The sequence below is a fragment of the Globicephala melas genome, chromosome 6, assembly GCF_963455315.2.
Source record: "Globicephala melas chromosome 6, mGloMel1.2, whole genome shotgun sequence".
Classification (NCBI taxonomy): Eukaryota; Metazoa; Chordata; class Mammalia; order Artiodactyla; family Delphinidae; genus Globicephala; species Globicephala melas.
Window position 1 is genome coordinate 11,987,950 of NC_083319.1, and position 25,402 is coordinate 12,013,351.

Below are 25,402 nucleotides of genomic sequence, written 5' to 3' on the forward strand. Positions count from 1 at the left end.
CATTTATTCCATGCATGCCACCTCACTGACACCCCCCCCCAACAACTCCCATACAAGATAAGGACCCCCATTCTCAGCTGAGGCAGCGGAGGTGGATCTGGGCCTCTGCTCCTCAAGGTCCAGCACCAGCTTCTTTCCTTCACCTCCAGCCCCCGGCTTCCTCAGCCAGGGAGACAGCACATGCTTCTGACCTTTCTTTGGATCCCCTGGATTGCATCACCAGCACGAGTCCTTGCTCTTCATTTTATGACCTGGTTCTAAATCCTGTCTTTTGTCACTAGCTGCCCAATCCCCTCCCTAGATAGGCAGGGTGAGCCCCATCTGTGCAGAGGACTGGTGTGGTTTGAAAAGGTACAGCTGATACTTTATATTTTAGCACAGGAGTTGAGGGGACCCATTGTTTTCATACAACCAACTTTAGAAAGTAAGGTTCAGTAGAATCTTCTTGACTCGAGAAGATACACCGAAGGCATAGTGATCCTCAAGTGGACCCCACTTTTACATAGGGATGTATATCATGGGCATTGGATTCTATATTTATCCTAGAAGGGTATGAGTAGAAAAAAAGTTTAAAAAACCTTAGGCTAGACAAAAAAGGAAGGAAGCAGGGAGCCAAACACAGCTGCAAATCAGAATTTACATTGGTGATGGTTCAGGGAAGAATTACCTTGTCGTGTGGCATTTGGTCACCATCATTCATGCATTGTTATTTTTCACTGTCTGTTATGACTTTATTCTGTGTTCTGGACATAACGCTAATATGTTTATCAACTCATTGTGCTGTAATTTATACACAGCAAACCATCCATTTAAAGTGTACGATTCAATGAATTTTGAGTTTTATACATTCATGAAACCATTACCAATAATGATATAGAATATTTCCATCACCCTCAAAAGACCATTCTTTTTTTTTTTTGCGGTATGCGGGCCTCTCACTGTTGTGGCCTCTCCCGTTGCGGAGCACAGGCTCCGGACGCGCAGGCTCAGCGGCCATGGCTCACGAGCCCAGCCACTCCACGGCATGTGGGATCTTCCCAGACTGGGGCACAAACCCATGTCCCCTGCATCGGCAGGTGGACTCTCAACCACTGCGCCACCAGGGAAGCCCCATCCTTTTTTTAAAAAAATATTTTGTTGCAGTGTTTTGGCGTTTTTTTAAATAAATTTATTTTATTTATGGCTGCATTGGGTCTTCGTCGCTGCACACGGGCTTTCTCTAGTTGCGGCGAGTGGGAGCTACTCTTCGTTGCGGTGCGCGGGCTTCTCATTGTGGTGGCTTCTCTTGTTGCGGAGCACGGGCTCTAGGCGAGTGGGCTTCAGTAGTTGTGACTCGCGGGCTCTAGAGCGCAGGCTCAGTAGCTGTGGCGCACGGGCTTAGGTGCTCCGCAGCATGTGGGATCTTCCCGGACCAGGGCTTGAACCCGTGTCCCCTGCATTGGCAGGCAGATTTTTAACCACTGCGCCACCAGGGAAGCCCCATTCATTTTTGTTTAAATTTTATTTTATCTTGAGCTTCTCATGTGCCAATCACTAGTCTACATGATTTAAAAATGTTAACCCATGTAATCCTCTTCACACGCATGAGGTGTAAGCACTGTATACAGAGGAGAAAACTGAGGCACAGAGAAATGAAGTGAAATACCCAAGTTTACACAGCTGGTGAGTGGCGGAGCTAAGTGAGAACTCAGACAGACTGGCTTCCGGATCCTGTGGGCTTCCTCTCTAGGCTCTACTTCTTGTCGTTCATTCATGCATTCATTCATAAATTGCCTGCTGTGGGCCAAATCTTGAGGTAGGAGCTGAGAATACAGAGATCTGTCTTGGTGGCCCCAAAAAACCCACAGACCAGGGAAGGAGTCAAATGCCTGTATTAATGACTCTAGATTGATGTATTTTTCTGGTTGTGGGAGTAAACCGTAGGCTACCATGGGGAAAGGCAAACTTTCTGCTCCCTCGGGCCCTTTGGGGTAAGGTTAGCCAGGCTCCACTGAGGTTCCGAGAAACATTGAGGGAGACGGGACGGACGGGCAAGAGAGCCGCTGTTGGTTGAACGCCTCTTATGGATGTCCTGGCAGTCTTGCTAACTCTTCTACGTACATTCACTTATCTAATCCTCACGACAACTCTTTGAGGTGGGTACTGTCGTGATCCCCATTTTACAGATGAAAACCTGGAGAATTTATGAGATTGAGCCTGTATCCATTCAGCCGCCCTGACCACCTCCCATATTCTGATTTTTCCCTTTCTTGTCCCGAAAGGCAGAGGTCAGACTAAGTCTGTCCGTGACAAAGTATAAAGGGAAAGACATTTTTGATTAATAATATTTATGGGAAGATGCCATTTTTGTGTGTTTCTCTGTGTAAGAAATGCCATTTGGAAAGCCGGTGTGCATGTCAGTATCATTTTTTTTTTTTTTTCATTCTGAGAAAAAGCCTATAGAGTCTGGTGGGGGGAGGGTTTGCAGCTGGCAGGAGCTTTGGCATATGTTGTAACTAAAAAGAGAGGGAATGTGTTGGTGGGACGAGCTACCGGAGAGCTGTCTCGGTGTGCTGCGGTACTAGTAAGTGTTTTAATTGGGTAGGGTTTTTGGAGGACTATTTTGACATCTGCTCGTGTCTTTGCTGATTTTTCTTCACTTAGAGTAGGAAACACAAGCTGTGGATAAAATGACTTTAAAATAATTGGAAGTAAAGATATCTCTCTCAAAGTCGGATTTGAGGGACATTTCTTTAAGAAGTGGAAAGGAAATTCCACTTCTAGGAAACCATGCTAAAGCACAAGGCTTTATGCCTACAGATTTCACAACAACATTATTTATAATAATTTCTGAAAAACTGGAAATAGCCAACAAAAGGGGTTTAATTGGGTTTGTTTCTATGAAGTGGAACATTTTGTAGCAATTAGCAATGATCTTTACAAAGCTTTTAATGAAGTGAAATATTGCTTATATTGTAATAAATGAGAAAATCAGAAAGAAACATTACAAATTGTTTCAGCTGTGTTTTAAAAAGTAGGGATTGGGGCAGAGGGTTGTGGAAGGAAATACACCAAAACATTATCTCCAGGTAGAGGGATTAGGATAACCACAGTTTTCTTCTTTGAACTTTTTTGTCTTTCCCATTTTTTTTTTACATATGTAATTTTTATGATACAAAAGACGTGTCATTTTGCGTGAGAGAAAGCAAGCCCTCAGGGTGCTGGTGTAGCTGCATGCCCTACGTAGATACTTGTTCTGAAGTCTGAGCAACGGGTTTGAGGACATCTTCAGAAGAGTCAGACTGGGTTCAGAAGTCAACTCTGCCACTCCCTAGCTGTGTGATTTGGACCAGTTTCTTTGACCTCTCTGAGCCTCCTCCTTACCACAGAGCTGGTGATACCTCCCTCATAGCATGGTCAGGGTTAAATGCGGTCACCCAGTAATGGCCCAGTTTCCTTCTCCATCAGCACCGCCCACTCCATCCCCCAGTTTGAGGGGCTTTGTTTTGTTTTTTGCCTTTCTTCATTCCTCTTGTTTCCTTGAGCCTTTCAGGGATAGGGCACCATCCGGCCAAGCTGGCCTCCGATTCTTTCCTTGGGAACATGAGCTTCAGGAAGGCCCTTGAGTCCCCGCCAGCCCCTTTGGAAGAGGCCTTACCACCAGGAGGGCAGCATTGTCCTATGAGAGGAAACTGTGCCGACCCAGCTCCTCCTGGAGCCTGGTGCACGGGCATTTTGGTTACTAAGGGGACCCTGGCCTGCTAAGTCAGAAGAAAGAGCCAGGTTTTTTCCTCTTCTTCAGCCTGCTGCCATTGTTCAAAAAGTAAACACTCCACACAGCTTAAGCAGCAAGTCCTCCAACCAGGAGTGGGAAGAAATCAAAAGCCCATTCCAGCCCAGCCGTGGAGAGCCCACAAGGGCTGGTCTGTGTCACTGGGCCCCCACTGGGAACGCAGAAACAACACCCAATTCTGGTCCAGAATCAACAGCCCTGTCTCTGGGCCTTTCAGACCGAGGCTTCTCTCCAATGGCCGGGCCCCTTGCCCCCATCTGTTTGGGGCTCTCTGGAGCTCTTTGGAGGTCAGATGAGGCAAAACTGGCAATTGTGAGGTGCAGCGACCCTCAGCTCAGTCCTCAAGGCCTGGAGTCACCGGCTGAGTTCCGGAGCCCCTCGTGGCCCCTTCTCCGATTCCGTGTCCAGCGCCAGTCTCAGCCTTTGAAGTGAGAGCCCAGCAGTTACCAAGAGGGGCCAGAGGATTTTTGCCCTTAGGCCACTGCCGCTACAGTTTCCAGACTGGCCGTGGGTGACGTGTATATTATAAAAGCAATAATAATAGCGACTGTGAGGCCTACTGTGTGCCCAGTGCTGTGCATACACCACCTCTGATTCGCACAGCAGCCCCGGGGAAGAGGGCTGAGGTGGGGTGAGCAGTCACAGCTATCTTCTCGATTTTACAGATGAAGAGGCCAGTTAGTAGCCACATAACCTTGGGCAAGCCACTTCACCTCTCTGAGCCTCAGTTTTTCGTCTCTGAAATGGTGATCCCTCACCTCCAGCTGCTGTTGAAAATGAAAGAATCTGTGTGAAAGTACTTTGAGAGCTCTGAAGTGTGATGTAAGTGAAAAAGGTTCTTGTTGAGGCTGTTTTGTAACTTCCTGCTCGTGCACTGCGAAGTATTTAACCTGTCGGACTGCAAAGTGAGGCAGCTAAGGAGCCCTGGACAATTCACCATGAGGCTTAATGTTGTCAACTGTAAAATGGGATTGTGCTTTGTGAAACACTAGTTATCAATGCTGTTTGCTGATAGCTTTTTACCCTGTGAATAAAGCAGTCAGTTAATATCAGTTTTGGGGTTTGGAGGAAAGAATAAACTTCTAAGTAGGCAAACCTGTCCCTCCCCTGCGGCTCTCAGCCCACAGGAAGCATTTAGTAAATGTATGAATTGATTGATAGGTCTGTGGACTGACTAGCCGCTGGAAAAGTCAACAGCAGAAGAAATTTGAGGCTCCTGGTCTTGTTGAGCCGAAGGGTTCCAGGATCCTGCCCTCTGGGAGTGTTATTTCAACCCTGGGAGGCTTCTGACCAGCATGGTTCCAACCCTCCTGCTGGGAAGAATCTCAAAATGTTTACTTAGGTACGAAAATTCTGTCCTAGAGGCTGGGATTTGAGACAACAAACATCAACTGATATTAATGAGCCCTTACCAAGTGCCAATCATTTTTTCTTTTTTTTTTGTGGTACGCGGGCCTCTCACTGTTGTGGCCTCTCCCATTGCGGAGCACAGGCTCCGGACGCGCAGGCTCAGCGGCCATGGCTCATGGGCCCAGCCGCTCCACGGCATGTGGGATCTTCCCGGACCAGGACACGAACCCGTGTCCCCTGCATGGGCAGGCGGACTCTCAACCACTGCGCCACCAGGGAAGCCCGTGCCAATCATTTTGTTGGGTGCTGGTTATAATGCAGTGCTGAACCAAACTGATGAGCCCCTGAGGGAGGGGGCTCCTGGGGCCAGCAGGGGGAGGCAGGCAGGCAAAGGGGTGCTAGGGCTCAGAGCAACAAGGATGGCAGAGGTCAGTTTCACTGGGGGTGTCTGATGACGAAGAGGTTGAGGTGCAGTGCAAGAATATGAGCTGTGGAGGTGGCCGGTGCTGCGTTACCTCTGCCACTCACCTCACCTCTCTGAACCTCATTTTCCTCAAGTTACCTAACATGAAGGTAATAGTGTGCACTTTGCAGGATTTGATAAGAATTAAATGAGAATTAGTAAGTAAAACATAGAGCAAGCACTAGTAGGCATCTACTACACTTTAATTGTTGTCCATTTCCAGGGCATTAGCAAATGGGTCTTTCTGCTTAATCAGGACAAAATGAAGGTTCTAGACTCTAAAGAAATGAGCTTTGATATATGATGGGGTAAGAGGATTGAATGAGATTGGAAGTGGTAGGTAGGCAGGAGGGAAGTAGAGATGGATTCTAGCGGTGGGTAAACAGTGTGATTGAAAACTAGCTTACATACAGTCTTATACTTCTACAGACGATGGACAGTTGCTCCCAGATGGTGGGCTCTTCTTTTCTCCATACTGTACCTTCATCCTCTCACCAAACACGAGCACCTAGTAGGCACAAGTCTCCCTTACCCTTCCTACTACTGTACCAGTAGAATAACGAGTTATGGCCAGAGCCTCGGAGCCATGATTCACTAGCTGGATTTCTATGGAAAATGGAACCAGTTTGAAAGTGTGACCTTTCTACTTAATGTTAAAGAGAAATGTTAATGTGTTAACACTAGGCTGTACAACGTATTCCATACCCCAAAATGCCAAGAGCCGACAGAGATGGGCAAGTAGTCTTTGGTAAATGAGAGGGGATGGGTTGAATGGGGCTGTCATAAGACCCTAGCTGTATATCAGAGTTCCTGGAGCCAGAGGTTTAGACTTCAGCTTCTTCTTCTTCTTCTTCTTTTTTAATTTGAAAATATAGGAAAATAAATCATGTTGGGGTGTAAAGATCTCTCCCCCTAGCTGTGTGACCTAGGGCATGTTAACTTAGTCTCTGAAACCCTTTCCACTCCTGGGACTTGGGGATGACCATACAAGCTCACAGAGTTTTTGTCACAGTTAAATGGCCTCACACATGTGAACTGCCTGGCATTGAGCCTGCCACGGAGTATACCTTTGTCAAATGTCACTTTTCTTCCCTACTCCCCTTTCCCAGAGAAAGCCAGAGAAATGCCTGTGTCTTCGTGGGGCTTCAATGATTTTCTCTTCTGGATTTTTTTCTTACTTGCAGAAAGTCAGAAACATGGCCCTGGATGATGTCGTGATTCTGAATGTGGACACCAACACCCTGGAAACCCCCTTTGATGACCTCCAGAGCCTCCCGAATGACGTGGTGGGTAATGAGCCCTTGAGTTCTGACTCCCGGGAGCTCATGCAGTGGACGTGAACATGCCTTTGGGGAGGAGAAGGGATGGATACAGCTGTGGTTTTCCTGTAGCCTAAGAACTGCGGTTGGTTTCTGTTACCTCTGGAACCTTTGTCTCAGTGAAGGAAGTTGGGAGGTGGTTCATTTTTTTAGTCTTGTTTTGCTCTCATAACCCTCATCTGAAGTGACCCCAGGGTCTAGACGGCCCCTCTTTCTGTGGAGCCTGGGGGTCTTGCCATCCTCATTGCCATTGCCGTGTCCAGAGAGCAGGACAGCCTCCCGGGGTAACCCCACTGAAGGCGGGTGGAAGGGCTTCAGTGTGAGCAATTTGGGGCACTTCAGACCTACGTTTTTTTTCCTGTGCCATCGTCAAACGCAGCTGTCCCCACGCAGCGGGGTGTCTACTGCCAGCGCTCTGCATGTGGCTCCACGCGCCCTAGATCTTTCTTAGTTACCTCAGGTCTAGACAGAAGGTGGGCCTATTTAGCGAAAAGCAACTGGCTGCCACATTTGCCACACTGACATCTGACCACACACTTGTCTCATGTTGCCACCCAGAGCTGCCTTGTGGGTGGCTGTTCGAAGTAGACCCAGCCTCCCGCATTGTTCATACGGATGAGGAGGGTCGGGGCTCCCTGGGAAGTACAGTTCTGATGTTTGTGGTTTGGCCTCCAAAACTCTGCTTGCGAGAAAGTCTGTAAAGTCACACTGGCTTACAGACTGGAAGGAGTGGGTGTTCCTGGCCATGTGTGCTGATGCGCGGCTGGGCTTGCGTGGTGGCAGGTGGCCACTGCCCCTGCATTACTGCCAGGAGTCCCAGTGGCACTTGGGGGTTAGCTGTCTGGGAGAGATTGCTGCTTGTTGGTGAATGGTTTGCAGCAGGGTTTCAGACTCCTCTGCTCTTAACTCACTGTGAGATTTTGGGGGGTCCTTTGTGTTCTGTAAGGATGTGTCGTTTGTGCCATAATTAAACAGTGGCTACAATTCATTGACTTCTATGTGTTAAACACTCATCACTGACTTCCCATTTACTCTTCACACAACTCTGAGGAAGGTATTTCTCTTATCCTCACTTTACCTCACAGAGCTAAAAAGAGGGGGAGCCAAGAAGTGAACCCAGCTCTGTCGCTCCACAGACCCCCGAGCCCCGCTGCCCCCTAGGTGCCTTCTGCATTCGGGGTCTCACTCAGTTGGCATCCTAGCCCCATGGAGTAGGTGAGGGAGAAAAGAACCTCAGGGAGCACGTGTCTTGCCACAGATCATACGGCTGGTGGGGGCAGAGCTGCGATTGGAGCCTAGTCTGGATGACACCCAGCCCGTGCTGTCTCCAGTCCGTGTACACGGTCCCACTCTGAGGCAGAGAGAGATGACAGCGTAGGAAAAATACAAGTGCCAGACCCTATGAGGTTTGCTGTTGATCATGTCAGGACAGGGTACGTGGTTGGTGTCTCAGGGCCTCTGGGCTGTAATTTGAGTTCTTTTTGGTCCAAGGAATTTGAGCTTTCTATTCCGGTTCCCTTTCAGTGGAAAAGTTCTCCCTTTAAGTCATGGGTGTCTTAGGTATGGACCTTGCAAGTGCTGAATAAATGTGGCAAGTGAGCCTGGGGTATTTGAAGTACAAGGAATGGCCAGGGGCCCCAGGCAGCCTAAGATGAGTGACTGATGGCTCAGAAACCATGGAGTGGACTGACTATCCCATATGCAGTGCTCTGAGCCAGGGCTGGGCATCAAATAGCAAAGATGAAGCAGATCTAGTCCTTTCCTTCAAAGAGCATATTCCAGTGTGGGAAACAGACATGTGAATCACATATATCTCAGGGTATAGCGTAACAGGGGCCACAAAGAAAATAGGAAATCAGGCACAGAGGAGCCCAGGGAGAGGGCACTGAAGGCCCATGCAGATGGCGCATTCCAAGTTGCCTTTCAGGTGATCAGTGAGGTGGCCTCAGGGAACCAAGGAAACTTGAGCAAGTTATTTTCACTCTCTGAGCTTCAGTTTCCCATCCTCAAAAGAGGACTGCTAGGCCTGTCATTAGATCGTTGTGGCAGGTAAGTGAGATGGGGGTGTTCATCAGGTGCTTGACACCGTGCTCACTTGTCAGTGTTTGATAAATGGTGCTGCATTTGTTCTTAATAAAAATCATTGTCAATAATTACAGCCAGAGTTAGAGGACAGTTGGTTCCCTCCATGTCCTAACAGTTCTCAGCCCACATGAAAAGGACCTCCCATTTGCAAGCTGGTTTGTGGAGGGTTGAGAATGTTCCACAGCAGTTGTTTCCAGAATGGGGCTTTAGACTCATCAAAGATTCCAAGATAGTAGTGAGGAGGGAATATGGTCCATATAGTACTTACTGTGTTTCAGTGGAATTCATAGATTTGATTTTTTTTTTTAAACTCAGAAAACCAGTCTTTTATTTTTAAAGCTCTGCCATATATCTCTAGTGGGTGTCTATGGTCACCTGCCACACTCGTTCCAGATTGTCCGTGTAGCCAGCAAACAGAGTCTGGCCAACAGCAGACGAAGCCAGAGTCACACGGGGGCAGCCGTGCCTTGCTGCTGGTACTGATAACTCGTTGCTTCAGTTCATCTACAATGACCTTGCCCTTCAAGTCCCAGATCTGGATGCTGGGCCTGTGGCAGCAGAGCCAGTGTCTGTTGGGGCTGAAGCACGGGGCGCTGATGATGTCCACCCCATCTAGTGTTGAAAGGTGCTTGCCTTCATTGAGGCTACATGAGCTGTCAAGTCCTTGAGAGGGGAAATCTTGTCCGGTACACCTTTGCATCCTCTGCTCGTGGTACAGAACCAGGTCCTTTCAGTGTATCAGCATGTCCACAGTTGACCTCACAATCTCCCCTTTTGCCAAAGCTACTTGTTTACTGCATCTGACAGATTCTGCTTCTTAAACTTTCCCAAATCCTTGTCTCCATCCCTCCTAAACACCACCTAGTCCAAGCTCTTATTTCTCTCCTGTACTGTTTCCCTCAGCCTCTGAACTGGTTCTTCAGACTCCAGCCCTTCTTCCTCATGTACTAGAGAGCCCTTTCCAAAACATAAATTTAACTTTATTTCTTCCTACTGAAAACCATTTCATCAGTGAATATAATTTTAAAAACAAAAAACAAGTTCTGAAGACAAAAACATCCTTCTATAACTTCCCAGTGCCTACAGATTAGAGGCAAGTTTCTTTTGTTGGCTTTGGAATCAGACCTTTGTTCAAATTCTGGCTTCTTCACTTACTAATCATGTGATCTTGGGCAAAATTATGTAAGCTCTCTGAGCCTTAGTTTCCTTATAATATATGGTTGTGTGAATTAAATGTAATGAATATAATATGTATAAAGCAGTTATCCTATGAGCTGTGTAGGTGGTAGTCAATGATGATGAATTACGGATGCAAATGATGGTTAGCATGGCATGCAGGGCCCTCCTTTATGATAGGATCCTCCCATTTTTTCCCCATAACTTTAGCTCTTTCCTGTCCCTGCTTCAAACCCTATGTTATAGGTGTTTGGAATTAGTAGTTCTCCCAAGCTTACATGTTGTTTCATGACTTTATACTTTGCATACAGTTTCTTTTGTCCCAAATGTCCTACCCCATCTGTCAATCACTAATGAAAAATGAAACTCATTTTTCAAAACTTAGGCTAAACCTAAGTCTGTAAAAACCTTCCCTGACCTCTCCAAGTAGATTTGACCGTACCTTTCTTTTTGTCCTCTCAAACCCTTATATTGCTTATAAAATTATACTTACCATCCAGCGGTATAATTTATTACACATTTCTGGCTTTCTCTTTTAATTGTGAGTTCTTTGAGGGCAGGAATCAAGTTTTATTCATCTTTGTTTCCGAGGGATGTAGCAGCCACTGAATAGATAGATGGAAGGATGGAAGGGACATGTGGATTGGGTTATTTTGGTAGATGAAATGTTGCAAAACATGGCATCCATGCTGGAAATTTTATTAAAAGAGGCCTTTGTTCTGTTTCTAGCCATGATGGAATAATTGGAACTGAATTTCTCCTCCCTCCATTTACAAATAAAACTCTGGGCAAATATGAAAACAGCTGTTTTCACGTATTGGACAACAAGCAGTGCAGGAATATAATCCCTGAGAGAAAGGAAGCAATTGAGAAGAGGCCTGTGATCCCCCTGGCTTTCTGCCTTGAGGCATTTTCTGGACCCTGTTGCCAGAGGGGACTCCCCAGCAAAGCACACCATCTTGCTGAATCAAGGGGGTAGAGATCTGAGTTTGAGGGAGAGGTGGTTTAAATTTGTGGGTCAGAGTACCAGATAGGAGGGAGCTACTCAGCAAAAATCTGAATTGAGTCCCCTTCACTAACCTTCTGTAGGCTGATCTGCCCGTGTGTAGAGGGGAGCTCCTAAGAGTAGGAGCCATTCAAGCTCCAGCCGGCCAGAGTAAGATCTTGTTGATCACTCAGGCAGTCGTTAGAGACCCACAGAGGCCATGCCTTGGTGTAGTAGTCTAAATTAGCTCTAGGGTAAAGATGATTTTAGCCCTGCCCTAACACAGCTTAAAATCAAGCCTTGAGGAACACAAGACAGATCTTCTGTGATACTGGTAACGTGCTGGCTTTTGATCTGAGTGCCAAGTACGTGGGCAAGAATTTATCAAGCTGTACACAAATGATATGTGTACTTTTATGTATGTATGTTAAACTTCAGTAAAAACTTTTAAACAAAACCATTTCTTTTTAAGCCTTATCAGGATCAATCTGATATACAGGGAAATTAACCTGTCAAAGTAAACTTCAACCCTCTTTTAAAAAAGACAACAAAATCTGATACCCAACAATGTAACGTTCACAATATCTAGCATCCTATCAAAAAAAATACTAGACAGGTGGGAATGTAAATTGATATAGCCACTATGGAGAACAGTATGGAGGTTCCTTAAAAAATTAAAAATAGAACTACCATACGACCCAGCAACCCCACTACTGGGCGTATACCCTGAGAAAACCATAATTCAAAAAGAGTCATGTACCAAAATGTTCATTGCAGCTCTATTTACAATAGCCAGGACATGGAAGCAACCTAAGTGTCCATCAACAGATGAATGGATAAAGAAGATGTGGCACATATATACAACAGAATATTACTCAGCCGTAAAAAAGAATGAAACTGAGTTATTTGTAGTGAGGTGGATGGACCTAGAGACTGTCATACAGAGTGAAGTAAGTCAGAAAGAGAAAAACAAATACCGTATGCTAACACATATATATGGAATCTAAAAAAAAAAGGTCAGAAAAACCTAGGGGCAAGACGGGAATAAAGATGCAGACCTACTAGAGAATGGACCGGAAGATACGGGGAAGGGGAAGGGGAAGGGTAAGCTGTGACAAAGTGAGAGAGTGGCATGGACATATATACACTACCAAACATAAAGTAGCTAGCTAGTGGGAAGCAGCTGCATAGCAGCGGGAGATCAGTTCAGTGCTTTGTGACCACCTAGAGGGGTGGGATAGGGAGGGTGGGAGGGAGGGAGATGCAATAGGGAAGAGATATGGAGACATATGTATAACTGACTCACTTTGTTATAAACTAGAAACTAACACACCATTGTAAAGCAATTATACTCTAATAAAGATGTTAAAAAAAATACTAGACATGTTGAGAATCAGGAAAAATGTAACCCGTAACCAAGAGAAAAATTAGTTAACAGAAACAAACTAAAAAATGATGATATGATGGAATTAGCAGATGAGAACCTTAAGATAGACATTATAAAAGTTATAAGTATGCTCATGAATTTAAAGGAAGACTTGAACTAAATGAGGAGAGAAATGGAAGCTATAAAAAGAATGAATGAAAGGGAATATCTAGAGGTGAAAGATATAATACCTGGAATGAAAATTTCACTGATAGGATTAAAAGGATATTAGACACTACAGCACAAATGATCAATGAACTCGAAGACATAGCAATAAAAACTATCCATTATGAAGCATAGAAAGGAAAAAGACTGAAAAAGGTTGACAGAACCTCGAGGACCCATAGCACAATATCAAGAGGACTAACATACATGTAAGTAGAATCCTAGAAGGAGAGGAGGGTGGAGAGAGACAGAAAAAATGTTTAATGAGATTATAGACAATTTTTCTTCAGTTTTGATGAAAACAATCAACTCAGTTCCAGGAAGCTGAATGAACCTCGAGCATAATAGCCGCAAACAAAAGCACACAAAGGTGCATCATGATAATTACTCAAAACAAGTAATACGAAGAAAAGTTTAAAATTAGCTAAAGAAGAAAGACACATTATGTAAAAGAAAAAAGTGATTACGGAAGACTTCTTGTAAGAAACAACATGAACCAGAAGATAATGGAATGACATTTTTAAAGTAATGAAGGAAAATTTTCTTCAACCTCGAAATCTATATCCAGTGAAAATATCCTTCAAAAATAAAGGCAAGGGCTTCCCTCGTGGCGCGGTGGTTGAGAGTCCGCCTGCCGATGCAGGGGACACGGGTTCGTGCCCCGGTCAGGGAAGATCCCACATGCCATGGAGCGGCTGGGCCCGTGAGCCATGGCCGCTGAGCCTGCGTGCCCGGAGCCTGTGCTCCGCGACGGAAGAGGCCACAACAGTGAGAGGCCCGCGTACCGCAAAAAAATAAAAGATAAATGAGTATTTAAAGTAAATAATATCAGTGTATTACGTGCTGTACGTAGAAGTAAAATGTATGACAACAGTAGGACAAAGGACGGGGAGAATGGAAGTATACTGTTTTAAGGTTCTTAAATTATATGTAAACTGTTATAATATTATTTGAAAGTAGACTATTAAGTTAAAAATGTATATTGTAGGATTTCCCTCGTGTCACAGTGGTTAAGAATCTGCCTGCCAATGCAGGGGACACAGGTTCGAGCCCTGGTCTGGGAAGATACCACATGCCACAGAGCAACTAAGCCCGTGTGCCACAACTACTGAGCCTGTGCTCTAGAGCCCATGAGCCACAACTACTGAGCCTGCGCACCTAGAGCCTGTGCTGCGCAACAAGAGAAGCCACCACAATGAGAAGCCTGCACACTGCAACGAAGAACAGCCCCCGCTCGACACAACTAGAGAAAGCCCGTGCACAGCAATGAAGACCCAACGCAGCCAAAAATAAATAAATAAAATTTAAAAAAATGTATATTGTAAACCTTAGAAGACCGCTAAGGAAAAAGAAAGTGGTATATAGCTAATAAACCAATATTGAAGATCCAAAAGATTTTGGAGGCGGGAAGGATAAAGGAACCAAACACAGATGGAACAAATAGAAAAGTTAGCATGATGATAGATCTACCCAACTATAGTGATTAGTACATTAAATGTACGTGGTCTAAATACTCCACTTATTGGAGATTATTAAATTATATTTTAAAAGTAAGACCCAATTATATGCTGTCTACAAGAATTCCACCTTAAAGAGTCAGATGAAAAGTAAAAGGGTAGAGAAGATATACCATACAAACACTAATGAAGAGAATTCGTAGGGGAGAAGAGACAAATCTTCCTTACGAAAGAATTTCAAATTAATATCTGTAGATATTGTCCTGTCTAGGAGAAGGAGCTTAATCTCTGTGTCCGCACCACACACACACACACACACACACACACACACACACACACACACACACACACGAGTGTGGGCTGGACTTAGTGACTCACTTCCAAAACTAGTGTATATAAAGGAAAAAAGAGTAACTTTAGTGGAGAAATGGCAGAAACTACCTTAACCAAGTGATGTAATGTGAATATCACTGTAAACTTGATATGACGTGATGAGGAGGATATGTCACTTTTGTGTTATTCTTTCCAGAAACCCAGTAAAATCATGACAAAACCTTCAGATAAACTCAAATTGAGGGACGTTCTATCAAATACCTGACCAGTACTTCTCAAAACTATCAAGGTCAGGGACTTCATTGGCGGTCCAGTGGTTAAGACTCGGTGCTTCCACTGCAGGGGGCACGGATTCAATCCCTGGTTGGGGAACTAAGATACCGCATGCCGCGCAGTGCAGCCCCCCCCCCAAAATTTTTTTTTTTAAATTGGAATTCTGGGTTGAATTCTAGGATAGAAAAGACGCATTAATGGAAAAACTGATGAAATCACAATAAAGTTTGGAGTTTAGTTAATAATAATGTACCAATGTCAGTTTCTTAGTTTTGACAAATGCACCATGGTAATGTAAGGTATGGGAAACTGAAACTGCGTTGAGGAGTATCTGGGCACTCTCTCTACTATCTTTGCAACTTTTCTATGAATCTAAGAATATTCCAAAATGTATATTTTTTGAAAAAGAGAAACAGAAAAAAGGAATTAAGGGAGTATTAGTAACAATTTGATGCCTATAATTTTGACAAATTGGATGAAATGAACAAATGCCTTGAAATACACAGTTAACATAAAGTGACTGAAGAAGGAATAGAAAGTTGAAAAATAGTACTGTTTCTATTAAAGAAATTTGAATTTGTAATTAATTAAAACTTTCCCACAAAGAAAACTCCAGGCCCAGATAGCTTCACGGATTAGTTCTATCATATATTTTAGGATACATCTTACACTAACTTTTTCAGAAAATAGAGAGGAAAGGAACACCTTCCACCTTATTTTATGAGGTCAGCATTACCCTGACATGAAAATCAAACAAAGAATTTACAAGAAAAAAAAATATTGATCAATATACCTAATAAATATAGATGTAAAAACCTTTAACAAAATATTAGCAAATTGAATCCAGCAATATAAAAAGGATAATACATCATGATCAAATGTGCACAGATTGGTTAAATATTTGAAAATAAATCAGTGTAATTTACCATATCAACAGACTAAAAAAGGAAAACTATATCGAAACATAAGCCAAAAAAGTATTTTAGGAAAAATTCAACATCTGTCCTTGATAAAAGCTCTTAGCAAACCTAGGTATCCTCATAGTGATAAAGAGCATCTAGGAAGAACTTAGAGCCAACATACTTTGTGGTGAAAGACTGAATGCTTTCCCCTTGAGAACGAGAACAAAAAAAGGATGTTAGCTCTTCCCATTTCTATTCAGCATTGTACTGGAGGTTCTAACCACTCACTAAGACAAGGAAAAGAAATAAAAGCCCTAAAGGTTAGAAAGAAGGAAGAAAAATTGTCTTTATTCAGACAACATGATCATGTATATGGAAAATCCAAAGGGGGTCTCATAAACAAATTTAGCAAAGGTACAGGATAAGGTTAGCATATAAAAACCAAATGTACTTCTATATACTAGTAATGAGCAATTGAAAAATGAAATATTTTAAAGTACCATTTTAAATAGCATACAAAACACAGAATACTTAGGAATACATTTAACAAAATATGTGCAAGATTTGTATACTGAAAGCTATAAAACATTTCTCAGAAAATAATTTAAAAGACCTAAACAAATGGAGAGATACTCCACTTTTTGGATTGGAAGGCTCAATATTTTTAAGATGTTAATTTTTCCTAAATTGATCTATAGATTCAATATAATCCCAGCCCAAATTCCAGATGGCTTAAAAAAAAAAAACAACTTGAGCTGATTCTAACATGCACATGAATATGCGAAAGATCTAGAATAGCCAAAACAATGTTGAAAAAGAACAAAGTTGTAGGACTTGTATTACCTACTTTTAAGGCTTCCAGTAAAGTTATAGTAAATGTAGATCAACATTGTAGGTAAACATAGAGTTCAATAGAACAGAATAAATAGTTCAGAATTAGGCCCACACATAAATGGTTAATTGATCTTCAACAAACATGCCAAAGTAATTCAATTGAGGAAGGATAGTTTTCTTCAACAAATGCTACTGGAAGAACTGGATATCTATATGGAAAAAAATGAGTGTTGACTTTTACCTCTTTCAAATATTAGCCCAAAATGGATTATAGACCTAAACTTAGAGGCAAAAACTATAAAATGAATAGAAGAAAAGATAGGAGAAAATCTTCATGAACTTAAGGTAAGCATAGTTTTCTTAGTTAAGACATAAAACACAGGGACTTACCTGGTGGCGCAGTGGTTAAGAATCTGCCTGTCAATGCAGGGGGCGTGGGTTCGAGCCCTGGTCCTGGAAGATCCCACATGCCACGGAGCAACTAAGCGCATGCACCACAACTACTGAGCCTAAGATCTAGAGCCCTCAAGCCACAACTACTGAGCCCATGTGCCACAACTACTGAAGCTCGCGCACCTAGAGCCTGTGCTCCGCCAGAAGAGAAGCCGCTGCAATGAAGCCCACACACCGCAACAGAGAGTAGCCCCCACTCACCGCAACTAGAGAAAGTCCGCGCGCAGCAACGAATACCCAATGCAGCCAAAAAAAAAAAAGTCACCATTTTACAAATGAAGGGGCAAGCCACAGACTGAGAGAAAATATTCTTGATACTTATATCTGCAAAAGGACTTCTTCCCCAGAATATATAAAGAACCCTTAAACTGAATAATAAGACAGCAGCCCAATTAAAAAGTAGGCAAAAGACTTGAAGAGTCACTCAACAATAAAAGATATTCAAATGGCCAATAAGGCTGTGGCAGGAGGGGCCCTGAGGAAGATAAGTCTGGTGTTTCTTAAAATGGCCTGATATGAAGGCTTCACGCCTCCTGCCATTCCAAGCCTCCAGAGCTGCCCTGTGGCTGCCTTGTGCTTCAAGTGCAGGAGCCAGTTGAAATGTCAGGAATGGAGGCCAATGTGACCATCCCAATCTGGCAAAACAAGCCGCGTGGGGCTGCTCAAAGTATAGTGAGAAGAATCGGGACCGACCTGCCCCTGAAGCCATGTCCCCGGGCATCCTTTGAGACCCTGCCCAACATCTCTGACCTGTGTCTGAGGCATGTACTGCCAGTCCCTACTCTGGCTGACATCGTCTGGATTCCTGCAGATGTAGAGGAGACTTATGTCCTGGTCAGGAGCCATACACGCCCCCTGAGGCACACCTGCAAGCCCAGCCCTCTGATCGTCATTCAGCGCAATGCCTCAGTGCCCAAACTGCGTGGGTCGGAGGAGAGGCTTCTGGCCTTGAAGAAGCCAGCCCTGCCAGCCCTTGGCTGCACCAAAGAGCTGCAGGATGAGCTGAGCCACCTGCGCAGCCAGATTGCTAAAATAGTGTCAGCTGATGCAGGAAGTTCAATTGTCTCTTCTCCCTTACCTTGTTTTGGATCCTCATTCCACTCTACAACTTCCTTTGTCATTAGTGACATCACCAAGGAGACCAAGGTACAGGTCCCTGAGCTTCCATCAGTCCCCCTGCTTTGTTCTGCCAGCCCTGAATGTTGCAAACCAGAACACAAAGCTACCTGCAGCCCGTCTGAAGAAGATGACTGCGTCTCTCTGTCCAAGGCCAGCAGCTTTGCAGATATGATGGATATCCTAAAGGACTTCCACCGAGTGAAGCAGAGCCAAGACCTGAACTGGAGTTTATTGAAGGAGGAAGACCCTGCCATGCTTACCTCTGAGGTCCTAAGGAGGAAGTTTGCTCTGAAGGAAGAAGATACCAGTAGAAAAGGAAATTGATAGCACTCAGCTCTGCAAACTCAGCCTCAGGCTCCTGGAATTCCTTCAATAGCTGCCTTCCTCACCGCAGATGCTTCTGCCTCTCAATTAGAAATCTTCTGCAACAGTCTTGCCGAAAGCTAGAGCTTAGACCAAGAGAAGAGCTGCACTGTATGTTTTCCATACTTCAAACCTTAGCAGAAGCTAAGGCCTGTTTTGAGCTGAGACACGTTACAGGTAATTGTATAGGTTGGAATGTCCCAGTTTAAAGGGTGAGATAGAAGTTTCTGGTTTTTCCTTGCCCCTGTGTGAAAATAGGTCCTAAATGAATGACTGACTTCACTGCACTAGACCCCATAACTGGTCTTACTGAACACTTTGTGCCCAGCTGTCACTTACTCTGAGTGGCTTCCTTGCAGCAGAGCAGGGCTGAGGGCAGGGGGCTATGTTTATGTGCACGTTCACAGAGCAGGGAAGATCTTATGCTGCTCCATCATGAACTGACACCAGTGCCCAGCAATCACTCCCTCCCCCTTCCCGGTCCAACACCTACATGTAGAGGTCGGGCCACTGGACCAGCTGACACTTGGGCTGCTGGGAGGCCTGGGCTGTTTTTTTCTTAAATATATTTTGTAATACTGTACAACCAAATCTACCTTCCAAGGCCCTGGGACCTCATTGGTTCCACTAATTGAAAGCTCTTTCTCTTCCACAAACTTTAGTTTAAGCCCAGTAGGAAAGAGAAATGGAGAGGGGAAAGAGAGTACCATCCTTCTTCCAGGCCCTTGACTGCTCCTTTGCATTGGGCCAAGGTTTTTACCTACCACACCGTCCATGACTCGGATGCCCTCAGGTCCGTTTTCTCTACGGTATGTATCCTGTGTGTGTTTAGGTTGAAGCACTACCTGACATTAAAGGACGGATTTGGAGAGAAAAAAGAAAAACAATAGCCAGTAAGCACAGGGAAAGATGTTCCATGAGGGTGTAAATTGATACCACAAGGAAGGTACTGCTATATACCCACTGGTATGGCTAAAGTAAAAAGACTGCATTTCTTATAAATGAGTATCTTAAACAAATGTTTACTCTGTGACCAAGTAATTTCAGTCTTAGGTATACACGCAAGAAGATGAAAACTTATGTACACACAGACGCATGGACGTGAATGTTTTTAACAGCTTTGTTCATAATTGCCAAAAACTGGAAACATTCCAGATGTCCTTCAACTGGTGAGGGACAGTGGTGTGCCTGTAAAGTGGAATACTGCTTGGCAATCAAAAGAAACTAAGTACTGATCTATCCAACAAAATGGATGAATCTCACATTATGCTAAGTGAAATAATCCATTTATTTGACGTTTTGGAATAGGCAAAACTGTTGAGCGAGAACTCGGATGAGCGGTTGTCCGGAGCAGGGCTGGGAGGAGCAGCTGACTGTCAAGGGGTGTGAGGGCATTTGGGGTGACGGAGCTGTTCTGTATCTTGATTGTGGGGATGGTTACATGGCTATGTGCATCTTTCAAAATTCATAAAACTAGCCACCAAAAGTGGTAAATTTTACTATATGTAAGTCATACCTGACTTAAAAATTTTTTTTTTAAAGACTGACAATAACAAGTGTTAGGAAGGATGTGGAACAACTGATCTGAAACTTTCATCACTGGTATTGGGAGCATAAAACAGAACAACCACTTTGGAAAACAGTTGGGCAGTTTTCTCTGAAGTTAAATGTACACCAGCAATATAACCCAATAACCCCACTCCTGGGTATTTATTCAAGAGAAATGAAAATATATATCCAAACAGGTTTGTACACAAGTGTTTATAGCAGCTTTATTCACAGTAAACAATACCTGGTAATAATCCTAATGTCCATCAGCTGATAGATGGAGAAACACTATATTTTATCCCTACTTTTTACTACATGAGTCATTATTCATTGTAACATACTTGTGATACACAAAACAACATGGATGAATCTTGAGTATATTACACTGAGCAAAAAAAGCCAGACACATGAGAATGTACTATATGATTTCATGTATTTAAAATCTAAAAGAGAGAAAACTACTCTATAGTGGGTGAAAGCAGGCCAGTGGTTGCCTCGGCCTGGGATGGAGAAGGCAGGAACTGATTGAAAAGGGCAGGAAGGAACATTCTGAGGTGAAGGAAGTGTTCTATTTCTTGATTGTGGTGATGGTTACACAGATGTATATATTTGTCAAAACTCATTGAACTGTACTTTTTAAATATATGCATTCTATTGTATATTAGTTATGACTTCATAAAGTAAATTTTCAAAAGGAAGAGGACTTGGAAATTAATTTTAAAAAGGAAGTTCTAATATTGATTAGCTTTCAGAGCAGCTCTGCTGATTTTCACATGATTTATGAACATGGGTTAAGGGGTAACTTTGGAGGCAGGGTGGCTCTGGCTTTCTACTAGTTACCTAGACAATTTAGTCTTAAATTTTGTAATCTTAGTTAGCTTTTTGTACCATTAAAAAAAAAGAGAGAGAGTTGGCAAGGTTAATACTGTTGTACTTTGCTGGGTTCCATGAAACTTGCCAAATGTACTGCTTTCACTGACAATATTGTATTGTTCCCTAGCTATGGATTTGGGGAAAGGAATATGGCAAGAATAGTCCATCTTTTATTGGTATAAAGGCCTGTTTACAGACTTCTTTTTTTTTTTAATAAATTTATTATTTATTTATTTTTGGCTGCATTGGGTTTTCGTTGCTGGTGTTTATCTCAAGCCCATGTGGATGCTTTGAACAGAAACATAATGTCCCTCCCTCCGCAGCCATTTAACCAAGCACTCTTCATCTGTTTCTCTCTTAAAATTTAAAGAACATCTCTTGTTCCTTCAAGAGTGTTAAGTATACACTGTTTAGCCAACGGATAAAATTTGTAGAGCTTTTTAAAAGCTTGGCAAAAGAGAGCTCAGACGCTTCCAGGCTTCCAGTGAGGTGAACATACCACACCTCATCACTGATTTCCCAGAGCTCAGTCGGGGCCCTTTCTAATATTCTTTGGCCTGAAACTCACAGGTTTCTGTGTATGCACGTATATGCGGAGACCTTTACCATCTGCTTACACTCTCCTTTCTTTTACTTCGTGCTTTCTGTAACCTGATCAATGCTCTTCTAAATCAGGCTTTCTTATGTGGTGATATATGTAATAGGACATTAAAATACGTATTACCTTTTGACTCAATAATTCTACCTTTAAGGGTTTTTTTCTGGCAAATCCTTCTAAATGGAGAAAGCCACCTAACCAAATAGCATTGTTTATGTTAACTGAAGTTGGGAACAACCTTAATATCCAAAATTAAGGGGAGTGTTTAAGGTGATCTATTCCACTGCCATTCAATGGAGTGTACCATACAGTCACTAAAAATGATTGCTGTGAAGAATGTGGGCAACACAGGAAATGCTAAGGATACAGTTCAGTGGAAAAAGCAGAATATTGAATGATATATCTACCATGACTACAATTAAGAAAAACAGCCAGATACTCAGAAGTAAGAGTTTTAAAAGAACTTCCAAATTATCAACAGTGGTATATTAGGATAGTAAAGTTATGAGTTAACATTTTTTTCTCTCATTTTCTAAATTTTCTGTGATATGGTTATTACTAGTTTTATGATGGAAAACTCATCTTTCCTCCTCTCTCCTGAAACACTTGAATCTTGGCTTTTGGCTTTATGGTTTGTATGTCTTCAGGACTGTAGTTTCTCTTTCTTCTCCATATTCTTTGGATAAAAAGATCACAAATGACTTAATGATGCGTTTTAAATCACTTAAACTTCTTGTTCTTCCTTGGTGGAATTTTTGAGGGATATCCAAGAGGTTTCTAAGCATGTGAAGAGAGAGAAACCATCTTGAGCAGTCTTCCTTGGTGTGAGAAGGGGGAGAAGGCAAGGGAAGAAAGATACTGTTTACAGAGCACCTGCAGTGCCCCAGGCCAGAGTAGTTTCCAGTCCTTCTATGCTGCATCCAATCTTCTTCACAAGCTGGACGCTGACCCCAGGCAACCTCTCAGCCTCATCTTGCATCACTTCAGTACTCATACCCCGTTTCCCACTCACTAGGAGAGTGATCCCATTCCCCAAGGCCTCATGCTCTTTCACATCTCTATGCTTCTTTCCATGCTGTTCCCTCTGGTGAGGATACCGTTCCTTCTCTACTTGGCTAAACCTATTTGCTCTATAGGGCACTCCTCAAATGTCACTTCTGTGATGCTTCCACAGCTCGGCACTGGGATTTCATAACATTTTTCCCATACTTCTTTTATACCACGTACTATATAATAACTCTTTCCCCTCCTAAGCATTTGGGCTTTACATGGTTGTGAACACAGCCCTGGCACAATGCATGACTCACTGGGGCATTCAATGAGTGTTTGTGGAATGAGTGAATGAACGAAAGAATGATCAAAATATGCAATCTGCTTTGAACTCTAGATCTTGGAAAACTCATTTATTCAACATTTGACTCTTCACTTTGTACAAGTATCTGGAAAAGCAAAAATCTGCAAAGATCAGAGTTCCCTTTTTAAAAGAGGAGAAATTCAGTGTACATTACAGCTACAATTTACTGGGTAAATTGAGTGCCAAGCATTTTGACTCTTTGGTCATGATTACTAAATGCCATTGGGATTTTACTTTACACCCTAAAAATGGATTTCTTCAAATTGCAAGTAGTCACCCATTAGTGAAACCATAAAATCAACTTAGTGGGTCACAGCAAGCTTTTTTTTTAATGGAGTTGAACAAGGAATATCAGAGTATATCTCAAATAATATGGGTAAGCATCAATTCATGAAACTCTTAAATATACGTAATATACATATAATACTGGTTTACAAAATATAATACATTCATTCCCTGCAACACAGTAAAAAAAAAAAGGAAAACTATTGAAACATTGTGACCATTTTAATCATTAAAATTCATACCTTTTAATGTGTGAACTACCATTTCATTGTATGGATATACACCATAATATATTTGGCCTGATAATTTCAAGTTTTGCGTTCTTTTTTTTTAAAATAAAATTTATTTATTTGTTTTTGGCTGTGTTGGGTCTTCGTTGCTGCGCATGGGCTTTCTCTAGTTGCAGCGAGCGGGGGCTACTCTTTGTTGCGGTGTGCGGGCTTCTCATTGCAGTGGCTTCTCTTGTTGTGGAGCACGGCTCTAGGCACGTGGGCTTCAGTAGTTGTGGCTCACAGGCTCCAGAACGCAGGCTCAGTAGTTGTGGTGCACCAGGCTTAGTTGCTCTGCGGCATGTGGGATCTTCCCAGACCAGGGCTCGAACCCATGTCCCCTGCATTAGCAGGCAGATTCTTAACCACTGAGCCACGAGGGAAGTCCCTCAAGTTTTGCATTCTTTTTTTTTTTTTTTTTTTTTTGCAGTACACAGGCCTCTCACTGTTGCAGCCTCTCCCGTTGCGGAGCACAGGCTCCGGACACGTAGGCTCAGCGGCCATGGCTCACAGGCCCAGCCGCTCCGCGGCACGTGGGATCCTCCCGGACCAGGGCACAGACCCGTGTCCCCTGCATTGGCAGGCGGACTCTCAACCACTGCGCCACCAGGGAAGCCCTTGCATTCTTTTAAACAGCAGTATGATGGACATATTTGTAACTAACTCTCTATATCACTTACTTGAATTCCATGAATTGCTAGAAGTAGAATTTCTGAATCATATAAAAATTTATATAAAAATTTAAGGCTTTTGATACATACTTTTAAATACCACCACCTCCCCCCAAAAATTATACCAGTTTTCACTTTTATCAGTAACATGAAAGTTAGCACTTACTCTTGAAAAATTGTTTAAAATTCATATAATTTTTTTTGGTGGAAACTATATGCATGTGTAGCTATCCCAGTCACCTGTGTGAGGCCCAGCAGTCACTTGGACCCTGTACTTCTCTTCTGTGCTGTGAAACTGGAAAATGGACAATGGCTTCCTAATTACATTCCTGTCTTCAGTCTCTTCTAACCCCAATCAGTTTTCTGGTCTTCCTAGAATGAAGTCTTCCTTGACCCTCCCTCAGTAGTTGATTGCTCTATCTTTTGTATTCTTAAAGCACATGGCACACCCTTCTGTTACAGCACTCGTCATGTTATATCGGAATTATTTTTGGCTTCTTGTGTCCTCTCTTCCAACCCCTCTAGGGTAGGGACTAAAAACTCTTCCTTCTTTACGTTTGTATCTGCCCCAGAGTTAAATATATAGCATGTACTCAGTAAATTTTCACTGAGTGAATGACAGCATCTTGTTTAATTGTGACCTCAGGACTGGTTCAAATCACATTAAAATTGGGCTATACCATGTAGGTGACTGTCTGTGGGAGTCCAAAGGCAAAACTTTGGTTCGGGACGGCCCAGATTCAAATAAGCCCGGAGTCTAGGACTTCCCAGGTGGCGCAGTGGTTGAGAGTCCGCCTGCCGATGCAGGGGACACGGGTTCGTGCCCTGGTCCGGGAAGATCCCACATGCCGCAGAGCGGCTGGGTCCGTTAGCCATGGCCGCTGAGCCTGCGTGTCCGGAGCCTGTGCCCCGCAACGGAAGAGGCCACGACAGTGAGAGGCCCGCGTACCGCAAAAAAAGAAACCAAAAAACAAATAAGCCCGGAGTCTGCTTGCTGCCTCTTCTCTGGAGTACCCCCGCTTAGAATGCTGGTTGGAGAGAGAGCAGTCTGCTCAGAGATAGCCTTGCTTTGTTAGGCCATTGCTAACAGCTTTGTTGGCTGGAGCTTCTCTATGCCATGTTTTTTCCAAAGGCCCGGAAACTTCAGACCCTAGAGATGCTGCTACAGGGCCTCCTAGGTGCTGGTGTGCCATCCTACCTTGTGAGTCAACAATGCATTTAATCCCAGAAGCAAGGGAGCAGACACCACAGGCTGTCTGGCTTAGTAGTCTGGCCCGGGAAATGTCTGAACTAATAGTGGACCTTGCAAAAAACCCATTCTTAAAATCC

The 25,402-nt window shown here is 43.4% G+C and overlaps 1 protein-coding gene and 1 pseudogene across 3 annotated transcripts in view; both read left to right on the forward strand.

Annotated features, from left to right (window-relative positions):
- DENND1A (DENN domain containing 1A) overlaps positions 1-25,402 on the forward strand; it is a 532,587-nt gene that overhangs the window by 343,423 nt on the left and 163,762 nt on the right. For all 3 annotated transcript variants that reach the window (XM_070045680.1, XM_060300451.1, XM_060300453.2), the window contains exon 11: positions 6,770-6,871. In XM_070045680.1, coding sequence (XP_069901781.1) covers positions 6,770-6,871 — 102 coding nt within the window. The remainder of the gene's footprint in view (positions 1-6,769; positions 6,872-25,402) is intronic.
- On the forward strand, positions 17,594-18,436 carry LOC115854496 (mitochondrial fission regulator 1-like pseudogene; annotated as a pseudogene).